This window comes from Pelobates fuscus, chromosome 3 (assembly GCF_036172605.1).
Source record: "Pelobates fuscus isolate aPelFus1 chromosome 3, aPelFus1.pri, whole genome shotgun sequence".
In the NCBI taxonomy this organism is placed as follows: Eukaryota; Metazoa; Chordata; class Amphibia; order Anura; family Pelobatidae; genus Pelobates; species Pelobates fuscus.
In genome coordinates, this window is record NC_086319.1 from 329,373,821 (window position 1) to 329,392,527 (window position 18,707).

The 18,707-nt window shown below is 40.9% G+C and overlaps 1 protein-coding gene across 1 annotated transcript in view; it reads left to right on the forward strand.

Moving 5' to 3' along the window:
* FAM227B (family with sequence similarity 227 member B) overlaps nucleotides 1-18,707 on the forward strand; it is a 342,090-nt gene that overhangs the window by 258,517 nt on the left and 64,866 nt on the right. The window contains exons 10-11 of the mRNA XM_063446303.1: nucleotides 15,353-15,456; nucleotides 17,230-17,389. Of these exons, the coding sequence (XP_063302373.1) occupies nucleotides 15,353-15,456; nucleotides 17,230-17,389 (264 nt within the window). The remainder of the gene's footprint in view (nucleotides 1-15,352; nucleotides 15,457-17,229; nucleotides 17,390-18,707) is intronic.

Genomic DNA, 18,707 nt, shown 5'->3' on the forward strand with positions numbered 1-18,707 from the left:
AGTAGTAGAAGACACTGTGCATACATAACGTTGATAAAATAAATGAAATGTAAATGTTCTAAATTATACATATATATATATAAAGTCTAGTTTTGTTTTTTTTCATATTCAAAAACGTCTTTCCTTTGCAGTAACAACATCTGTTATCTGATTTTCTTAAATGCCAGCCAAAGGACATTTCTTGGCCAATTAGTGTTCATACATCACATTGAAATCGTTATTCAACATTTACAACCAGAGCAACATAACTAAATAGTAAATTGAGTAATCTCAGTGCTGCAGATCTAGAATGTTCTAGTACAGGGGGCAGCAACCTATGGCACTCGAGGTGCTTTTGCACGGCAGTCAAGGCTGCTAGTGACAAACGGGCTATGGCCCAGTGGTTTCCAAACTAGGATGCTGCGACGAGCACACAGGGGCACCGCAAGATATTTTCCAGGTGCTATGATCATAGCACTGGTAACCGTGCCTTCCTCTCACCTGCAGGCTCTGCAGGCCCGGAGGGGAGTTCAGTGATCTCCCTCACCGGCCTGCTAGCACTGTAATGCTGGCAGCCGGCAGGGGAGCTGCAGCTCTAACCTGCAGCTCTGCAGGGTTCTCCTCTCGTGAGCTCGGGGGAATTGCCATGGTTACCATGGCAACGCTCTGAATCTCGCAAGAGTGAACTCTAGCCTTAGCTGCAGGCTAGAGTTCACTCTCACCACTAGGACCGCCAGGGCTTCTCCACCGGACCACCAGGGATTAGTGCTGTCCTCCCTCCCAGGCAAAGGTAAGCAGGGAGGCGGGGATATCAAAATAATTACTTTGAATTGTATTTTTTATTTTAAATATATTTATTAAATGGCCCTCTTATCCCCACAGAGACACAGTGTGTGTAACTCCCCCCATACACACACACTACCCCTCATACACATAATTACCTCCCCATACACACACACTGCCCCCCATACACACAATTACCCACCATAAACACACACACACACTGACACCCCTGTTCTAGTATGTCCTGAAATCAGTGAATAGTGGCCAATTTAAAAATAAATGAGTGAGTGAATAATGTCCTTATGATCAGATTTTCTTAAACAGTTTGACTACTTACTCTGGGAGGGCACTAAGGCACTACTGGCACCATAACCACTACAAAGTGCTGTAGTGGTTATTGTGCCTGGATTGTTTCTTTAAATAATCTACCAGTGCCCCTCCCAAGATTAGGTTCTGAATCTGCTGGATTGAACGGCAAGCATTTCTGCTGAACAGGGGCCCAGTATATGCTGCTGCACTGTACATATATACAACCTAGAAAATTGTTAAGGGTGCCTTGAGCCTAAAAATTTGTGAACCACTGCTCTGGTCTATCAGGAGTACCAGTGGTACTTCAGATATCTGCTATTGCAAATCTGAGTGCAACATATCATTCACACACACAATTACACAAGCAGCCATCATAGACAGCCTGTATTCATATGTATCCTACACAATACCACAAACTACTCATGAACATATACAAAATATAAAACAGCCCACATACGCACAAATATAAAGCTCTAAAGCAACTGCAGCACCCATATATAACATAAGCGGAGTATGGAAACATACACACCTTATTTAAAAAAAGAAAAAATTGGACCACTACGCCAAGGGACTTCAAGATCTTGTTTTGGCACAAAGGTTGCCTACCCCTGTTCTAGTATGTCCTGAAATCAGTGAATAGTGGCCAATTCAAAAAGAAATGTCACATGTTTCTGTCAAACTTCGGGCAATAGAGGCCTTAGTGAAGTTGTTTATTCACCAAAGTTCACAGATGAGTGAATAATGTCCTTATGATAAGATTTTTCAGAAATGGAATATTGTATTCTCAGAAAATATGATTAGCTACTTCTTCCTGTTTTTAAGATTATAATTTAAAAAATACTCTGGATTTGTAAATACTCTGGGTATGTAAAGCAAATTTTAGTTTCATGGATCTCCAAAGACATGCCATTTATGACATTGCTCCATGGCATGCTCTAATGTTTCACCCATTTAATCCCACATGCTGCGTATAATGCGTGGGATAGGCATAAGGCTATGCTAGATTTAAGATAAGGCCAAGGACTAATGAAAGTATTTAGAAAATTAGGCAGACTAGATGTTCTTATCTGCTATCACAGTCTATGTTTCTATGTTTATATAATCCCTAAGGCATCCAATCGCTAATGGACCCTTGATCCTTGGTGCTGTTACTTCGTGGGCAGTAGAAAGATTACTGTAAGTGAAGTAATACTATTAGACAGATGTGGAGGACTGAGGACTGGGAAAGGAGTACCCTGCATTGGGAGTGAGGACTGAGGACTGGGAAAGGAGTACCCTGCATTGGGAATGAGGACTGAGGACTGGGAAAGGAGTACCTTGCATTGAGAGTGAGGACTGAGGACTGGGAAGGGAGTGTCCTGCATTGGGAGTGAGGACTGAGGACTGGGAAGGGAGTACCCTGCATACCCTCGAAAACTATAAGTATTGTGATGTTATTTTAACCTTGCATCAATGCATAAAGCCATGTAAACTGTGTGAGCATTTATCTTGATGTGAGAGAGGAGAACATTAGGATGGATTAATGGGAATGTGGCGTGTGACACTTGATTGATACATTTTAATGCTTAAAGGACCACTCTAGGCACCCAGACCACTTCAGCTTAATGAAGTGGTCTGAGTGCCAGGTCCCTCTAGAATTAACCCTTTTTTTTATAAACATAGCAGTTTCAGAGAAACTGCTATGTTTATAAATGGGTTAATCCAGCCTCCAAATCCTCTAGTGGCTGTCTCACTGACAGCCGCTAGAGGCGCTTGCGTGATTCTCACTGTGAAAATCACAGTGAGAGCACGCAAGCGTCCATAGGAAAGCATTGTAAATGCTTTCCTATGAGACCGGCTGAATGCGCGCGCAGCTTTTGCCGCGCATGCGCATTCTGCCGAAAGGGAGGATCGGAGGCGGAGAGGAGAGGAGGAGGAGAGCTCTCCGCCCGGCGCTGGAATAAAGGTAAGTTTTAACCCCTTCCTCACCATCCAGCCCGGCAGGAGGGGGTCCCTGAGGGTGGGGGCACCCTCAGGGCACTATAGTGCCAGGAAAACAAGTATGTTTTCCTGGCACTATAGTGGTCCTTTAAAGGACCACTATAGTGCCAGGAAAACATACTCTCTTTCCTGGCACTATAGTGCCCTGAGGGTGCCCCCACCCTCAGGGCTCCCCTCCCGACGGGCTCTAGGGAGTGGAAGGGGTTAAATTCACCTATTTCTCCAGCGGCGGGCGGAGAACTCTCCTCTTCCTCTCCTCCTCCTTGGCTGAATGCACATGCGCGGCAGGAGCCGCGCGCGCATTCAGCCAGTCCATAGGAAAGCATTCACACTGCTTTCCTATGGACGCTGGCATCTTCTCACTGTGAAAATCACAGTGAGAAGCGCGGAAGCGCCTCTAGCGGCTGTCAATGAGACAGCCACTAGAGGCTGAATTAACCCTATTATAAACATAGCAGGAAAACATACTCTCTTTCCTGGCACTATAGTGCCCTGAGGGTGCCCCCACCCTCAGGGCTCCCCTCCCGACGGGCTCTAGGGAGTGGAAGGGGTTAAATTCACCTCTTTCTCCTCCTCCTTGGCTGAATGCGCACTGCTTTCCTATGGACGCTGGCGTCTTCTCACTGTGAAAATCACTAGAGGCTGAATTAACCCTATTATAAACATAGCAGTTTCTCTGAAACTGCTATGTTTATAGAAAAAAGGGTTAATCCTAGCTGGACCTGGCACCCAGACCACTTCATTAAGCTGAAGTGGTCTGGGTGCCTACAGTGGTCCTTTAACATTATAAGTGGCTAATCAAGGCTGGTAGCATGCTGCTGAGAAATGTAATTCAGGTGTGAAGATGTGTTATAGTGGAGCTATCACTTTGCTTATCACTGCCCATGTGCAGAGAAATGCCATACAAGTGTAGTTCTGCTTAGGCGTTCCTTGTATATTGTCTTAGCCATGCAAGGGTGGTTAAATTAATCTATATGTTATGGTTGTGTCGTGACTGTCAAACGTGCAATGTAGAATTTTTAGAGGACCTTGCGCACACACTTTTTCGGGGAGTACTCCCACTAGGGTACTCCAAAAATGGGTGGACCCCGGCCCAGACAAATCCATTGGAAGAAAAACATACTTTTGGGCACACCCAGTAGTTTCTTCAGCAGGTAGACTTTATTGTGGGGTACAAACCTGTAGACAAAGTTTAAGACAAATTAAGCTTAAATCTTGTCTACATTTTTGCACTCCAGAATAAAGTCTACCTGCTGAAGAAACTACTGGATGTGCCCAAACCTACTTTTTTATTCCACTATGAATGAAAAAAATTACAAACAAAAGCCACACACCTAACTTTTTTTTTTTTTTTAATTCTTTATTTTTGTTGTGCATTGTATAACAGTCGGCTTGTTCAGCCACAATAGCAGTCACAAGCAGTCATAACATGGCATACGCGTTTACAGCACATTTTTGGTTTTGTAAGAGAAACTAGAACACATTAATTGAACATTTATGGCATAAAGGTGTCGGCACATTTTTATATAGTACGTGAGAAACAGGCTATTCTAAAAGATAAAACAGGCTAATAACATGATAAAGTCTGTAACCCTACTGAGTATTGATCAGTCTCGCTTGTCTAGTGCGCGGGCCATAGTAGGGTCATCATGCTTGTCACGTGTCATGGTTCCAATATTTATAATATTTACTAAGCTTGCGGAACTAGACTCATGAATGAAATAAAAGTCTGCAGATATAGACATGTGCAGGCGTTTGGTTTACTGTGCTAAGTCCTATACGCTTTCACATTAAATTTGTATGTGCTTGGGTGTATTCGAGCGGTGGCCTAGAGACTTAGTAGAAACACGCAATGGAGCTACGCGTGCATAGCCTAAGGCATAACATACAGTGTACAATGGAACCTCTGTGGTGGGTATGCCTCCAGGTCGCATCCCCAAAACACACACTCAAATCATAAAACTATATACAAAATACAAATAAATGCTATCTGAGAGCGGTAAATAGGAGAAATGGAAAGAGAAAAGTGAAAAACAAGGCAGTAATGTGAGTAGCCAGTGAGGCTTGTTTGTCCCCTTGTGATACGCTCAGGTTGTGGCTACAGTCTGCGCAGTGCGGGTGGGTCCACCTGGAACAAAGGGTTCGGAGGTAGCCGGGTTCCACTTGTGTGGCTTGTGGGTCGCATGATGTCGCCGCATGGCGTCCTCCGGAAGGCCCAGGGTGGAGAGGTGGGCCTCAGCCTCTTGTAAGTCCGCTATGAGGTATGTGGTATCTCCATGGAGCACCTGAAGCTTACAGGGTGAGCGCCATCTGTATTTGACGTCGCGCTCGCGGAGCAGGGTGATGAAAGGCCTAAGAGTAGAGCTTTGACCTTGAGGTTCTGGGCACGTCGTGAGTCCTCCATTGTTGCCATGGCCTGTTCCACCTTCATATGCTGCTGTTGCAGTAGTTTCATCTCCTGTTGGAGTGAGGCAACCTGCCTGGTATGCGTGTGGGAGTTTTGCTCCATGGTTGCCACGCGTTCAGTTAGGCCTTTTATGTCTCTCCGCATGCCTGCCACGTCCTCCTGAATATTCCGACGGAGCTCTGCCAGCAGCTCCTTCATTTCAGTTTTCGTGACCGGGGCTGTGTCGGGCTGCGTGGCAGGCTGTGCGGTAGGCCTCTCCGGTGCCCGCATTGTGGGCAAACAGAGCTCGTCTGGCTCAGAGAGCAGTTCATCGGAGTCTTCGAAGCCATCCATGTAAGCGGCCATGACAGGCTCTGAGGCGCCATGCGCTCGCCGCCACAAGTCTCCTATGCTGGTGCCCAGCCGGGGTGGATCGGGTTTAGGTTTCTTACTTTTCCTGCCCATGTCTGCTTCCTACGTGGGTGGCTGGTCCGCTTTTGGGGGGTGATATTTCGGGTTTTTCGGGTCTTTTAAGTTGATTTCGTCGGGAGCTCACTGTGGATGCGACCTGTCGGTTCAGCAGCTGGCTCCGCCCCCCCACACCTAACTTTTAGTTAGATAAACATCCTAATTGTAACAGTTTCATTTTTTAGAACTAGAAGCTATTTTTGTGGAAGGCATTGGAGTAGATGAGGCAATACCTTGCAGAGAGGCTCACATGCTAGCCTTTTACCCAGAGACTATGAACCCCTTGTGATGACTATCACTCTTCAGCCCTGAAAAGATAAACTATCCAGAACTTTCAGTACGAACGTCTGGGCATGTGTATCTAACAGGTTAATCACCAAGAACCCAGTAAAAATACTACCAATTGCACATTGGGACTTGCTTCCTTCCCCCATTTGCTCAGCTTAGCCTAAACATCCTGGCACAAGGTCAACCCAACTGCAAAAATGAAAGGAAGGGAAACTATGATACGGAGAAAACCATACTGAACATCGATTTCACAACATGTCTGATAAATATCGGTAGAATAACGTGCTTCAGAGTAAAACATTATTCATTACTTCTTTACTACATAAATGGTTACAAAATGTGTCTGAATTCGATATTTTCATTCAAATGTAATTAAAGACAGCAATGAACACTTAGCGTAATTATGCTGAGTTCAAATAAACATATTGGCGTCAGATAAAGGGAAGGAAACAAACTCTAATGTGTTGTTGGGTCAATTTAGTCTTTTCTTACCATTTGTTACCCACTTCCCATGTGATAGAGAATTTTTCCAACATCACTTTGTTCCACTCGTTTCCAATTGTTCTTTCTCAAGTGTCATATTCGTTTATTATTGGCTGACACTTTGTTAATCAGTTAAGCATTCTGTTAGTTTTCTGTAAAGTTTTCTTTTTCTTTTTTTTCCCCATTTGGATTTCCTGTACACACTAAACAATTAAATTTCCTTCACCTCCATTCCAAAATCTTTCATTTATTTACTTGTGGGCAGTTTTCCTCTCATCTGTCTTTACTTTGAACCTATGGTTGAGTTATTTTTGCCTTGAAAGAATCAACATTCAGGCACCAGGCTTCCAGAGTAAATCTGAAAATAAAATACGCAAATATTTGGAAACACAATTTCTATAATTTTTTTTTTATTTTTTTTTCTCTCACCCTAGAATTCATGCTCTTCTTTTGCCATTTTCTTTCACAAATATGCTGCACTTCCTACCATTGTCTTCTTCCTTTATCCTTTCTCAACATCCACCTACTATTGGGTTATATGCTAAACTTCCTTTAAACATGCTATTATTATTATGTTGGGGGAGGGGGGGGTGACAGGTAGAGGGGAGAGGAGGGTCTTTCATCCCATTCCCTCTATCTAACTAGTATTCATTTTGATCTTTTTCCAAACCAAGCAACTTTCTTCTAAAAGGAATCAATATGACTTTGTCATATTCCCATTGTAATTAAATGGTTTCCTCCTCTCCAAGATTTCTTAACTGTTTGAAACGCTATATTGTTCAAAACCCTTGTTAATATTGTATGTATGCTCATAAATTATTTTGTGCAGAGGAAGGATGGTGTGGCCTACATACAGGGAGTGCAGAATTATTAGGCAAGTTGTATTTTGGAGGATTAATTTTATTATTGAACCACAACCATGTTCTCAATGAACCCCAAAAACTCATTAATATCAAAGCTGAATATTTTTGGAAGTAGTTTTTAGTTATAGCTATTTTAGGGGGATATCTGTGTGTGCAGGTGACTATTACTGTGCATAATTATTAGGCAACTTAACAAAAAACAAATATATACCCATTTCAATTATTTATTTTTACCAGTGAAACCAATATAACATCTCAACATTCACAAATATACATTTCTGACATTCAAAAACATAACAAAAACAAATCAGTGACCAATATAGCCACCTTTCTTTGCAAGGACACTCAAAAGCCTGCCATCCATGGATTCTGTCAGTGTTTTGATCTGTTCACCATCAACATTGCGTGCAGCAGCAACCACAGCCTCCCAGACACTGTTCAGAGAGGTGTACTGTTTTCCCTCCTTGTAAATCTCACATTTGATGATGGACCACAGGTTCTCAATGGGGTTCAGATCAGGTGAACAAGGAGGCCATGTCATTAGATTTTCTTCTTTTATACCCTTTCTTGCCAGCCACGCTGTGGAGTACTTGGACGCGTGTGATGGAGCATTGTCCTGCATGACAATCATGTTTTTCTTGAAGGATGCAGACTTCTTCCTGTACCACTGCTTGAAGAAGGTGTCTTCCAGAAACTGGCAGTAGGACTGGGAGTTGAGCTTGACTCCATCCTCAACCCGAAAAGGCCCCACAAGCTCATCTTTGATGATACCAGCCCAAACCAGTACTCCACCTCCACCTTGCTGGCGTCTGAGTCGGACTGGAGCTCTCTGCCCTTTACCAATCCATCCATCCGGCCCATCAAGACTCGCTCTCATTTCATCAGTCCATAAAACCTTAGAAAAATCAGTCTTGAGATATTTCTTGGCCCAGTCTTGACGTTTCCGCTTGTGTGTCTTGTTCAGTGGTGGTCGTCTTTCAGCCTTTCTTACCTTGGCCATGTCTCTGAGTATTGCACACCTTGTGCTTTTGGGCACTCCAGTGATGTTGCAGCTCTGAAATATGGCCAAACTGGTGGCAAGTGGCATCTTGGCAGCTGCACGCTTGACTTTTCTCAGTTCATGGGCAGTTATTTTGCGCCTTGGTTTCTCCACACGCTTCTTGCGACCCTGTTGACTATTTTGAATGAAACGCTTGATTGTTCGATGATCACGCTTCAGAAGCTTTGCAATTTTAAGAGTGCTGCATCCCTCTGCAAGATATCTCACTATTTTTGACTTTTCTGAGCCTGTCAAGTCCTTCTTTTGACCCATTTTGCCAAAGGAAAGGAAGTTGCCTAATAATTATGCACACCTGATATAGGGTGCACATCACCTAATATGCTTAATTGGTAGTAGGCTTTCGAGCCTATACAGCTTGGAGTAAGACAACATGCATAAAGAGGATGATGTGGTCAAAATACTAATTTGCCTAATAATTCTGCACTCCCTGTATATGGACATATTAATAAATAACAAAAAGAAAAACAGTACCTAGCAGTGAGTCAGTACTAGTACTTTCTCACTGCTTGGTAAAAGTGCAGCGCTGTAAATATAGTAGTACTATAATATAATATGTACACTTACCCCTTACAATATACACGGGGTATACATGTAAAACAAACAAAACGAGAAAATGTGCGTTTCTTTCTACTCACCTAAAATAATTCACTATTGGGTTACATACAAAACTACTCTATATATTTTCTCGTTTTGTTTGCTTTACATGTATACCCCGTGTGTATTGTAAGGGGTAAGTGTACATATTATATTATACTACCTATATTCACAGCGCTGCACTTTTATCAAGCAGTGAGAAAGTACTACGTAGTACTGACTCATTGCTATGTATTGTTTTTCTTTTTGGTGTCTTTATGTTGTAGTGGTTTCTTGGAGTATCCACTAAGTGCATGTAGCAGCCAAACTTAATAATTTGACCCGTTATTAAAAATCTTTTATTTTTTTAAAGCACCATTTGTTTAGCCACACCTATCTTGTGTTACCTATATTAATAAATAAATAATGTTTTTGCTAAAACACGTAATAAAACCCTAATGTTAAAATATATAGTACAATATGTAGGCCGCACCGTCCGTCCTTTGCACAAAAGAATTTATGAGCATATATACAATATTAACAAGGGTTTTGAACAACATAACGTTCAGCTCATTTAAAAAAATACCACAACAAGGATCCACAATGCTTAATCTTTTTAGGGATACAACCAGTTAAGAAATCTTGGAGCAGAGGAAACCATTTAATTACAACAGGAAAGGAAGAAGATGAGGTGGGTGCATAAATTAGGGACATTAGAACCAAAGGGGCTTCATATTGAATTTGATTTGTATCATTTTTTATAAGGAATAGTAAAGAGAAGAAAAACCCTCTTTTTTATAGTATTTTTTATACAGGCATATATTCTTCCCTTATTTAGAGTTTTTTTTTTTTTTTCCTAGGATATATCTGTTTATGCATATATTTATTTTCAATATGGGTAGTATATACTAATATATATTTGTATTTTTTCCATTAATGAGTAGTTTTTTTTATATATATACTGATCTGTTCTGTATGTTTTTTTTAATATATTTAGCTGTTCTGTATGTTTTAATAGTAGGAGTTTATAAGATATTCTGCAATATATAATGTTTTTATGTATATCACTCCTGCTACTGATTTGAGTGCAGTGCATATATACGCGCTGACAGTTAGAGCAGGCTTCTCTGCTCTCCACTTGTGAGTGGGTTTTCAACATTAGCCTTTTCATATATTTTGTTTATATTGTATTATACTATATATTTTCCTTTTTTTTGTTTATATTATATGTTTCTGCAAATTTAAGTAGTGAGTTATTTAATGTCTATAGTTTCTATTATTCGACTTGACCTTTGACAGTATGGGCTACCACCCTCTTCTCTTTTTGCACCTTGTAATCTGCTTTCACTTGGGATTGCACCTTACCACCTGTATACTGTTACCTAAATTCTTGATCCACTATGTCTAAATTTGTTTGTCATCATATACTTTTATTTTTCATTTGCTCATTACATTGTATCATTGATTAGAAAAAAAATCAAAGAATATATACAAAAGCAAGCTAGTGCCCTCTAGCAGAGTAACATTGACTTCTTACAAAAGTATAGCATCCAATACGTATGTTCATAATGTCCCAAGCCAATCTTGATGATGAATAGCAGTTTGAAAAGTTAGTCTTTGTTCCTGGATAATCCCTTACTGTTAATATTGTGTTAAAGTTGTACATCAATTCTTGAAAAAAAAACAAAAAACAAATTCTGAAAAAGTAAAGGGAAAAATGAAAATGAAAGAAAAGATAGAAAAAAAGAATGTATAAAAAATTAAAAAAATATATAAAAAAAAAAAAAAAAAAAGAGTCCCAAGTTAAACCATCAGACCTCCATTAATAATGTTATGGCTGGATCTAACCAGAATATTTTGGTCAGTAGTAGGAGCTGACCTGGCTTGTAAGTCCCTTCTAAGGGCCTTAGAAGAGAAAGCGGTTTCCAAGCGTGCTGCCCTGGTTGGTGGGTACTTGGCAGAATTACTGATTATAGTATCCAGAACGCCTGGACGTACTCTGAGGACTTACAAACAATATTTTTTGGAGGTCTTATGAGTGGGTAATACCTGCACCATCTTTCAGCAGTGTGCCAGCGTGCAATTATGTTTTGTATCACTGAATAAGTTGCCCATTATTAAATTAAAAAAGTGATTAAAGGCACACACCAGAAGTGTACTGACCCGGGGACAATTGGCGTGGTCGGTGGGGGTAGCTGTGGAACAGATGCCTGCTCTGCTCTGTTTTATGATATCGCTCTGTGAGTGCCCAACACCCTTGCTGTAAATGAGAAGATGTGTAAAGATTCATGAAATGAAATGGTGTATCTTCATATTCATAAAGTGCCCCTCAAAAAAATCAACTTGTTGTGTAGCAAGGATAGAAGAGATCTACTTATATTTAATGTATTATTATAAATGCCAATGCCTGATACCCATAGGCATAGTATGCCCCCAAAATCTGAGGCTGTTGCATTTTTACTGGCAGGAAATTCTTATTCACTAAACTGTATGGTATGTAAGCTCAGTTCATCCACCTAGGAATATGCATAATTTAACTTGTAACATAATTTAACCCAAAAAGGTTTCCCAGTGGAATGTGTCCCCCCCACACTCAGTTCCTATTTCCATGCTGATACCAAATTATTTTCTATTGCAAATTCCTGACAGTGATACTCTATCTATGGCCCTATATCTATATATCTATCTGTTGCACACTCCCATGCCTTGCAGGCAGTCATGACTCACAATTTATAGCTCTGCAATAGGTTAAAAATAATACCTTTTTGAGGCAGCTGAACTGAATGGCCGCATGTCGGAACAGCTCTGCACTTACAAGCCACTAAAACGTCGAAAACGAGCTGTACAACCCTCAGACACAAACCTAAAACGGAGCATCTGCAGGGTAAAGACACAATGGGTCGAAAGACCAAGAAATCTAAGCCTGACAAGCCCAGCATAAGCAGAAACATAGGGGACCTCTGGCGCCAGGCCCAAAGAGCGGGAGAGGCCAAGATGGCCGCCTTTGCGGACTTCAACTCCGAAATGTCGGATGACTTCTCGGATGGTGCAGCGGAGGAACAGGTACTACCGATACCGGCCCCCAAGCCACCTCTTGCACCACCAGACTCGGCCCCAGTCACAACGGCGGTCCTGAAAGACCTGCTCGCAGGCCTACAACGTACGTTACAGGCCGATGTTGCCCAAGTACGACAGGACCTGAGAGGCCTAACAGGCCGCATGGCCACACTGGAACAGGGCACTACCCAAAACAAGATGCAGATATCGCAGCTACAACAAACGGTATATGAGCTAACGCAGCAACAGGCAAAAACGGAGCTGAGGCTCTCGGCGGCAGAGGACCACAGGAGAAGCCTAAATCTCAAAGTCAGGGGGATCCCTGAGGCTACAACGGAGGCAGAGCTACCTCACCTGGTACGCAGATTGCTCCAAGCGCTCTTACCGCCCAAACAAGCGAAAGCTGTGGAAATTGAAGGGATGTTTCGCCTACCCAAACCGGCTAAGGCCCCGGCCGGGGCACCTCGAGACCTGATCGTCCGGTTCCAAAGGAGCAGAGACAAAATGGCAGTCCTCAACGCAGTACGCAACCACTCTCCATATTCCTTTGAAAGCATGGCGCTCTCCTTCTACGCTGACCTATCGGGGAACACACTTGCATGGCGCCGCTCTCTCCAACCCTTCACGGCCCTCCTACGAGCGAACAGCATCCCCTATAGATGGAGATCTCCCCGCACACTGCAGGTACAACATGGAGACGCCACTCACCCAGTTCACGACATACAGGGAGCAAAAGGGCTACTGCCAGCGCTGGGGCTCCCAGGGGACTCTATGGCCAACGATGTGCCAACTACAACCACTCACAGCTGGAACCCAGCTAATGCCCCTCCATTTATACCACGAGAACTAAGGAGAGAACTCCAAACAACAAATACCACCTGAAACACCTCAGACAGCATGAAGAGACGCCGTCCTTCCCAATTATTATAATACAGTTACCATAGCCGCAGAATACTCAGTCCTCAATTCAATGGATATATACCGTTGGGGACTTTTTTTTTTTTTTTTTTTCCTTTTTCTACCTAACTTATCACAGCCTCCAATTACCCTTTTGAACTGCAGCAGCCAACACCAGATGAACACTGGATCTAAAGTCTATTTGGCTTAACCTCACAGAGCTGAACGAAAAGATGGGACTGCCTCTACGTTCCTGTGGACTTACAGCGTATTGACTAATTTTTCTTTTTCCTCCCGCTTGAAAAGACACAGAAGAAGCCCCGTGAAAGACACAATCGGCCCTTGCACAACTCTGGAGGGGACATACCAAACCACATCAGCACCAACCGCCTGGCACACTGGCCGGATATCATCCCCCAGGGTCTTTGCAGATCCCGTAGTTGAGAGCGGGCAGATCGCGGACTTACCTCCTGCTGCACAGGTCATGCTAGTGCAACCAGGTCTGCCGGATTCCGGTGTATGCCATATTAACCAAAGACATGATTATGTTCAATATTCGTTTGGCCTTAATATACGTTTTACCTTTTGTCTTCAAGCTACTAATAACAGCCCCCCCCCCACCCTCCCTCTCCCTCCATAAAGCGTAAGATATATTCCTGTTTATCTCCCCCCCTAACACACTTGGGACAAGAGAGCAGTACCACCATAGGAAATGACCCAGCAAGCATTAACCTACCAATTAGCTTGCTCATCTGGAAATATTGGTCTACCTAGCATATAGCCTATTGATCTGCTACATGTACCAATGTCACATACTCATAGAAAAGCCTGTACCCCATAATATCCACTGTACACCCCCCATGTTCATATCCTATCTGCAAAAAAAAGCTGTTCTGTGGTCAACAGTTATGTTGAGCCTGCTTCTATTGACCAGTTAATATCCACGGGCGCGCAAGCACTGGGGCCATCGCTAAACCTGTCCGGCTATTCTAGTTGGGGATGGTCTGAAAGATTTAGACACCCCCCACTGGGATGGTTTACCATCTTAGTCTGATTCCTCCCTGGTTTCCGCATGTGCAACACCTAGTCACTTGACTTCTTGCACACTGTTAAGCCATATTACTAATCATTTAACAGATTAGCTTTTTCACACTCAGGCCGGTTGCCCTGTAGTTTAGCTGCTAAGATATAAGTTGATTTTTATGTGGTCTCGGTGATGGGTGTCTGGCTTCGGAGGGCCACCTCAGGGCCCCGCACATATCAATACTATAAACATACCGAATCGCACTAGCCTGCGTCGGTACCTAGCTATGTAAGCCTGTATATCTCATGTTATTACCAGATCGACGTCTGAACCTAGCCTGTTTGCAGCTTAATAATACACATTATGTCGTTTTTATACTGCGTTAAATGACCCAGCCTGTTTATATTATAAAACATATCAAAATCTTAAACTATATCTGCTATGCCACACACCTAAAAATTTAAGCAGAAACTAATTTGTCATACGATTGTGTAACTAGGCATTAACACCATGTTTTATCAAAGCTTGTTATTCTCAATGTATATACATTTATAAAATGTGCTGGTTTTCTGTCACGTACATAAAGATTGTTGAAATGCTTGCATCTGCTGTCGTGGCTCTGCAAGATTGTATGTTTTCTTATGCACAAGAAAAATAAAGAATTAAAAAAAAAAAAAAAAATAATACCTTTTTAAAGTGAGACACTGATTGTTCACTACAGATTCTATTTAATTATTTGCTCTTCCTTTTTCCATAATTCACCAGATTCCTTCACTTTTATTAGACCAGCTGTATGCACAATATTATCCATATGTGGAGGTGTGTATTACTTTTTTGATGAACCATATATCAGGCCCAAACAAGCTTCTCAGCATTCCAGTTGGTCTGTTAGCCATTTCCAACTCTATTTGCCACATTATTACTGAAATAGTAATAATAGTAAAAAGCAGTTGTCATAGCAAACATTGAATGTATGCAAGATGTATATTGTCAACCGTGGCTTAAAGGACATAATGCACATGGCCTCTCCAAATCGAAGTAGAGCTCTGCTTTTCATATGACAGCAAATTACAATGATTTGAATGGTTTTCAGTACGCAATATAGAAACATATCATATACACCAGGCTTTTGGCAAGTTTAATGAACAGTTTAGATCTTCACCTCCTTTGGAAGAACTTAAAATATCTGATTATTTCCACAGATGGGAGAGGACAATGGAACTTTAACATTGATGACTTAATTCAAGATGCTAGAGACACAAGTCTTCCCAAGACAGTAGAAGAAAAAGTGGTACCTGCAAGAGAGGTATAATGGCAATAATGTATATTATATATGTGAATATATCAGTTAGATGGGTAGAATAAATAGTGTATAATGTGAAGGAATTTCTAAAAGATTTAATTTATGGAAATTACAGTTCGAGACATATCTCAATGACAAAATGTGAGAGAATTTGCGTAGTATTCTCGTTAGGTAATTGAGTGGCAATCATAGATCTGAAGCAGTCCGTTTACTATGGAGATGAAGCAAACCCGGTTTCTGTTATGTTACCAATTATTTTTTAGTAACTTTCTGATTCCATGTGGACCAGACTAATAGCAAAAGTTTAATGCATTGAATAACTCTCTGCTATGATGAGGCCTATTAAATAAATCATTGTGAAGTAAACGTTGCAGGTGCTAAATTACAAATAGTTCTTAATTACTTCCATAAAGTAGATTGAACAGCTTCTTGATTCAATCCTGCACACACACAGACGTAGTTTCACCACTCTACGTAAGATTTAAAGCTGCTTAATTTTTTAAAGGGACATTCCAGATCCCCAAATCAGCTTAGCTTCTTGAAGTGCTTTATGTGTGAAGAGTATGTCCTCTGTATTTAATTTTACAAAAAGTACACATTTCAATAGAAATTGACACTTTCATAAATGAATCGCCCCCCTTAACATTTGTTGTATATCATTGACGGCTGACATCATGGTGTAAGGGATGACCCATTGCCATCATTTAACTTGGGATCTACTATGAAACCCTGTTTTGGGTTCATTTATGCCCTTGGTAGTAAAAAGCTGCTGTAAGCTATCACTATTACCAACAATTGATATCTTACAATGGCTACAAATTACAACAAGTATCCAGCTGTGCTGCTCAATGTTTGTAACCTATTGTACAGCTATTGCGATTCATGCCAACCACTGCCACATTAGCGACTTTCTGGAAAAGCACCGAAAAAAACACCTGATCGGCACACTTCACCCTGTGTGACCAGACAGTGATGAAACAGCTGTACAAGGTTGGAACAAGGGCAAGTAACAGAGTTAGAAAAATACTTGGTTTCAATAGGATCTATAGGGATTTAGCGATCTTTAACTTCTTTACACCAGGCCTTTTCAGTTTGCAGTGCAGCTAGTAAAGAGTATAACCACATAGTTGGGAAACTAGTTGCTAAGTAATGGTTAGCAGCTCTCATAGAAAATATGTGACACTTTGCCGTCTGAAAGTAGGTGCTACTTGCTAACAGTAATGACAGGCACAGTAACAAGTAGCAACTGAAAAATTGAATTTTAGAGACTCCTTAAGATACAAGCATCATCCAAATTATGGGTACTTTGCTGTACCTGGTGACATGGGATACACAGACCTATTCACTAAAATAAGAATTCAAAGTGAAAAAAATAGGTGTTCAGTTCAACAAATGAATTTCAAATTAATTTTGAATCCCCGCTGAAGTGAATAACCATGTTGGAGTTAGGTTTTATTCAAGGCTGGGGGGTGGCTGAGTGTTAAGGCGGGCATAACATAAGGGGAGTAGGTATCTTTATGTGTTTGCCTGCATTCTTACGCATTTGTTTGTGTGTGTGTGTGTGTGTGTATGGGAGATGTGTGTGTGTGTGTGCGCATACTTGTCTGGGAGTTTGATAGGGGGATCTGCTCACTGCTTTTGAATGGGGCTTCAAAATTTCTGCTTGCTGTCTTTATCACATACATAATGTAAGATGTTTGTTTCAGTACTAAATTCAAACATTAGCTACATTCAGAATTTTTTTGTTTTCATTTGAATTCATATATTTTCTTTCAGTCTCATGGCATTGGTCCTGGACCAGAATTCCACCATGTGCTTTTCAAGCTTGGAGGACACAGTCCGCTGGTCTTAAATTATCTTGAGAGGCATAAATTCACAACGTTTGTCTCAAGAGGCGCAAATCACAAACTGAAGCGCACTGAAATAAAAAAATTACCATATCCTTTAATATTATATATACTTTTAGACTTTTTCCCCCCACCAATCTTGACTTCGATAGTGGCTCCTTTTGTCAACCATTTAAGAATGCGAGCTGCAAGTTTATAATATTATCACAGATTTATGTCATTAACCAGCATGGACTTCCCCACTACTAATCATCAAATATTTCTAGGTAGATATCAGATGAGACTCCATTACAACAAAATGCCAAGAGGGTCCAAATGGTAATACTTTGCAAGGTAAACAGAAATAAATACAGTGTAGATTAGTTAATTTATATTACTACTCATACCATGACGTTTCTACATTTACTGCATTTTGTTTTGGCAGAAGAAAATGGTTAAAGGCCAATCGCGTTTGTTTATCCATCACTTTGTAATGTGCTTTGGAACCAAGGGTATGCTTAATTGCATGTGTCCTTGCTTACTTTTATAATTGTTTCCAGCTTCTCCATTTTGGTCAGAATTAATGGTTTAAAATAAGATTAGCTCTTGCATTCCCTTTAGCAAAGATCCTAAAATTTGTAATCTGTTCTAAGGAAAAATACTACCACATGATCGTTTAAAGATTTTACTTCCTTAAGCAGAAGGATGTTAAAAAATGTACCTGAGTTGTGCATGAGAAGTCTAAGTAAAACAACGTAAACATTATTCAGTTAACAGGACTAAAGGACCTCAAATTAGGCATGTATGCTACTGAGCTTTTGTTTTTCTTATGGCAGACAGCAACTTGTCCAAGTGGAAATGATCGTTTATAATATAAAAAATGTTGGACATCTCTACAGAATGGGTTACAAACAACAAATAGTGAAACGATGCATGGAATAAAACAAATAAAGCAGAGAATAATAGAATAATAAAAATATTGCAAGCAGAGAGATCTACCTATTTTAATCTTTAAGAGCCACCAAGTTGGCTTTTTGCTGTCAGATATAATATATTTGACATAATAAACCTAAAAAATAGGATTAATTTAGTTTAGTGAGTGTGCACAGTATTTGACATAATTTGCCATTCCATCAACTAAATCCAAGCGCTTAAAAAACTGTTGAAGTAGAGAAAGTCAGACCAGAATCAAAAAGTGCCTATGAGCTTCATCTAAACAGTTTTAATTATTCAATGTTGAAAATGTCATGGACTTCCTGCGAAGTGCTTATACTGTCTTTTCAAAGTCTAATTTGTGTTGCTGAAGTCTGCTTTTGCTAATGTAACAAAATATTGGTTCTTTAAAAGTGTCTTCATAGTTGATAGCGCTTAGGATATTCAAATTCTCTTACCAGATATATTATCACCATCTATCTTTTTTTGAAAATC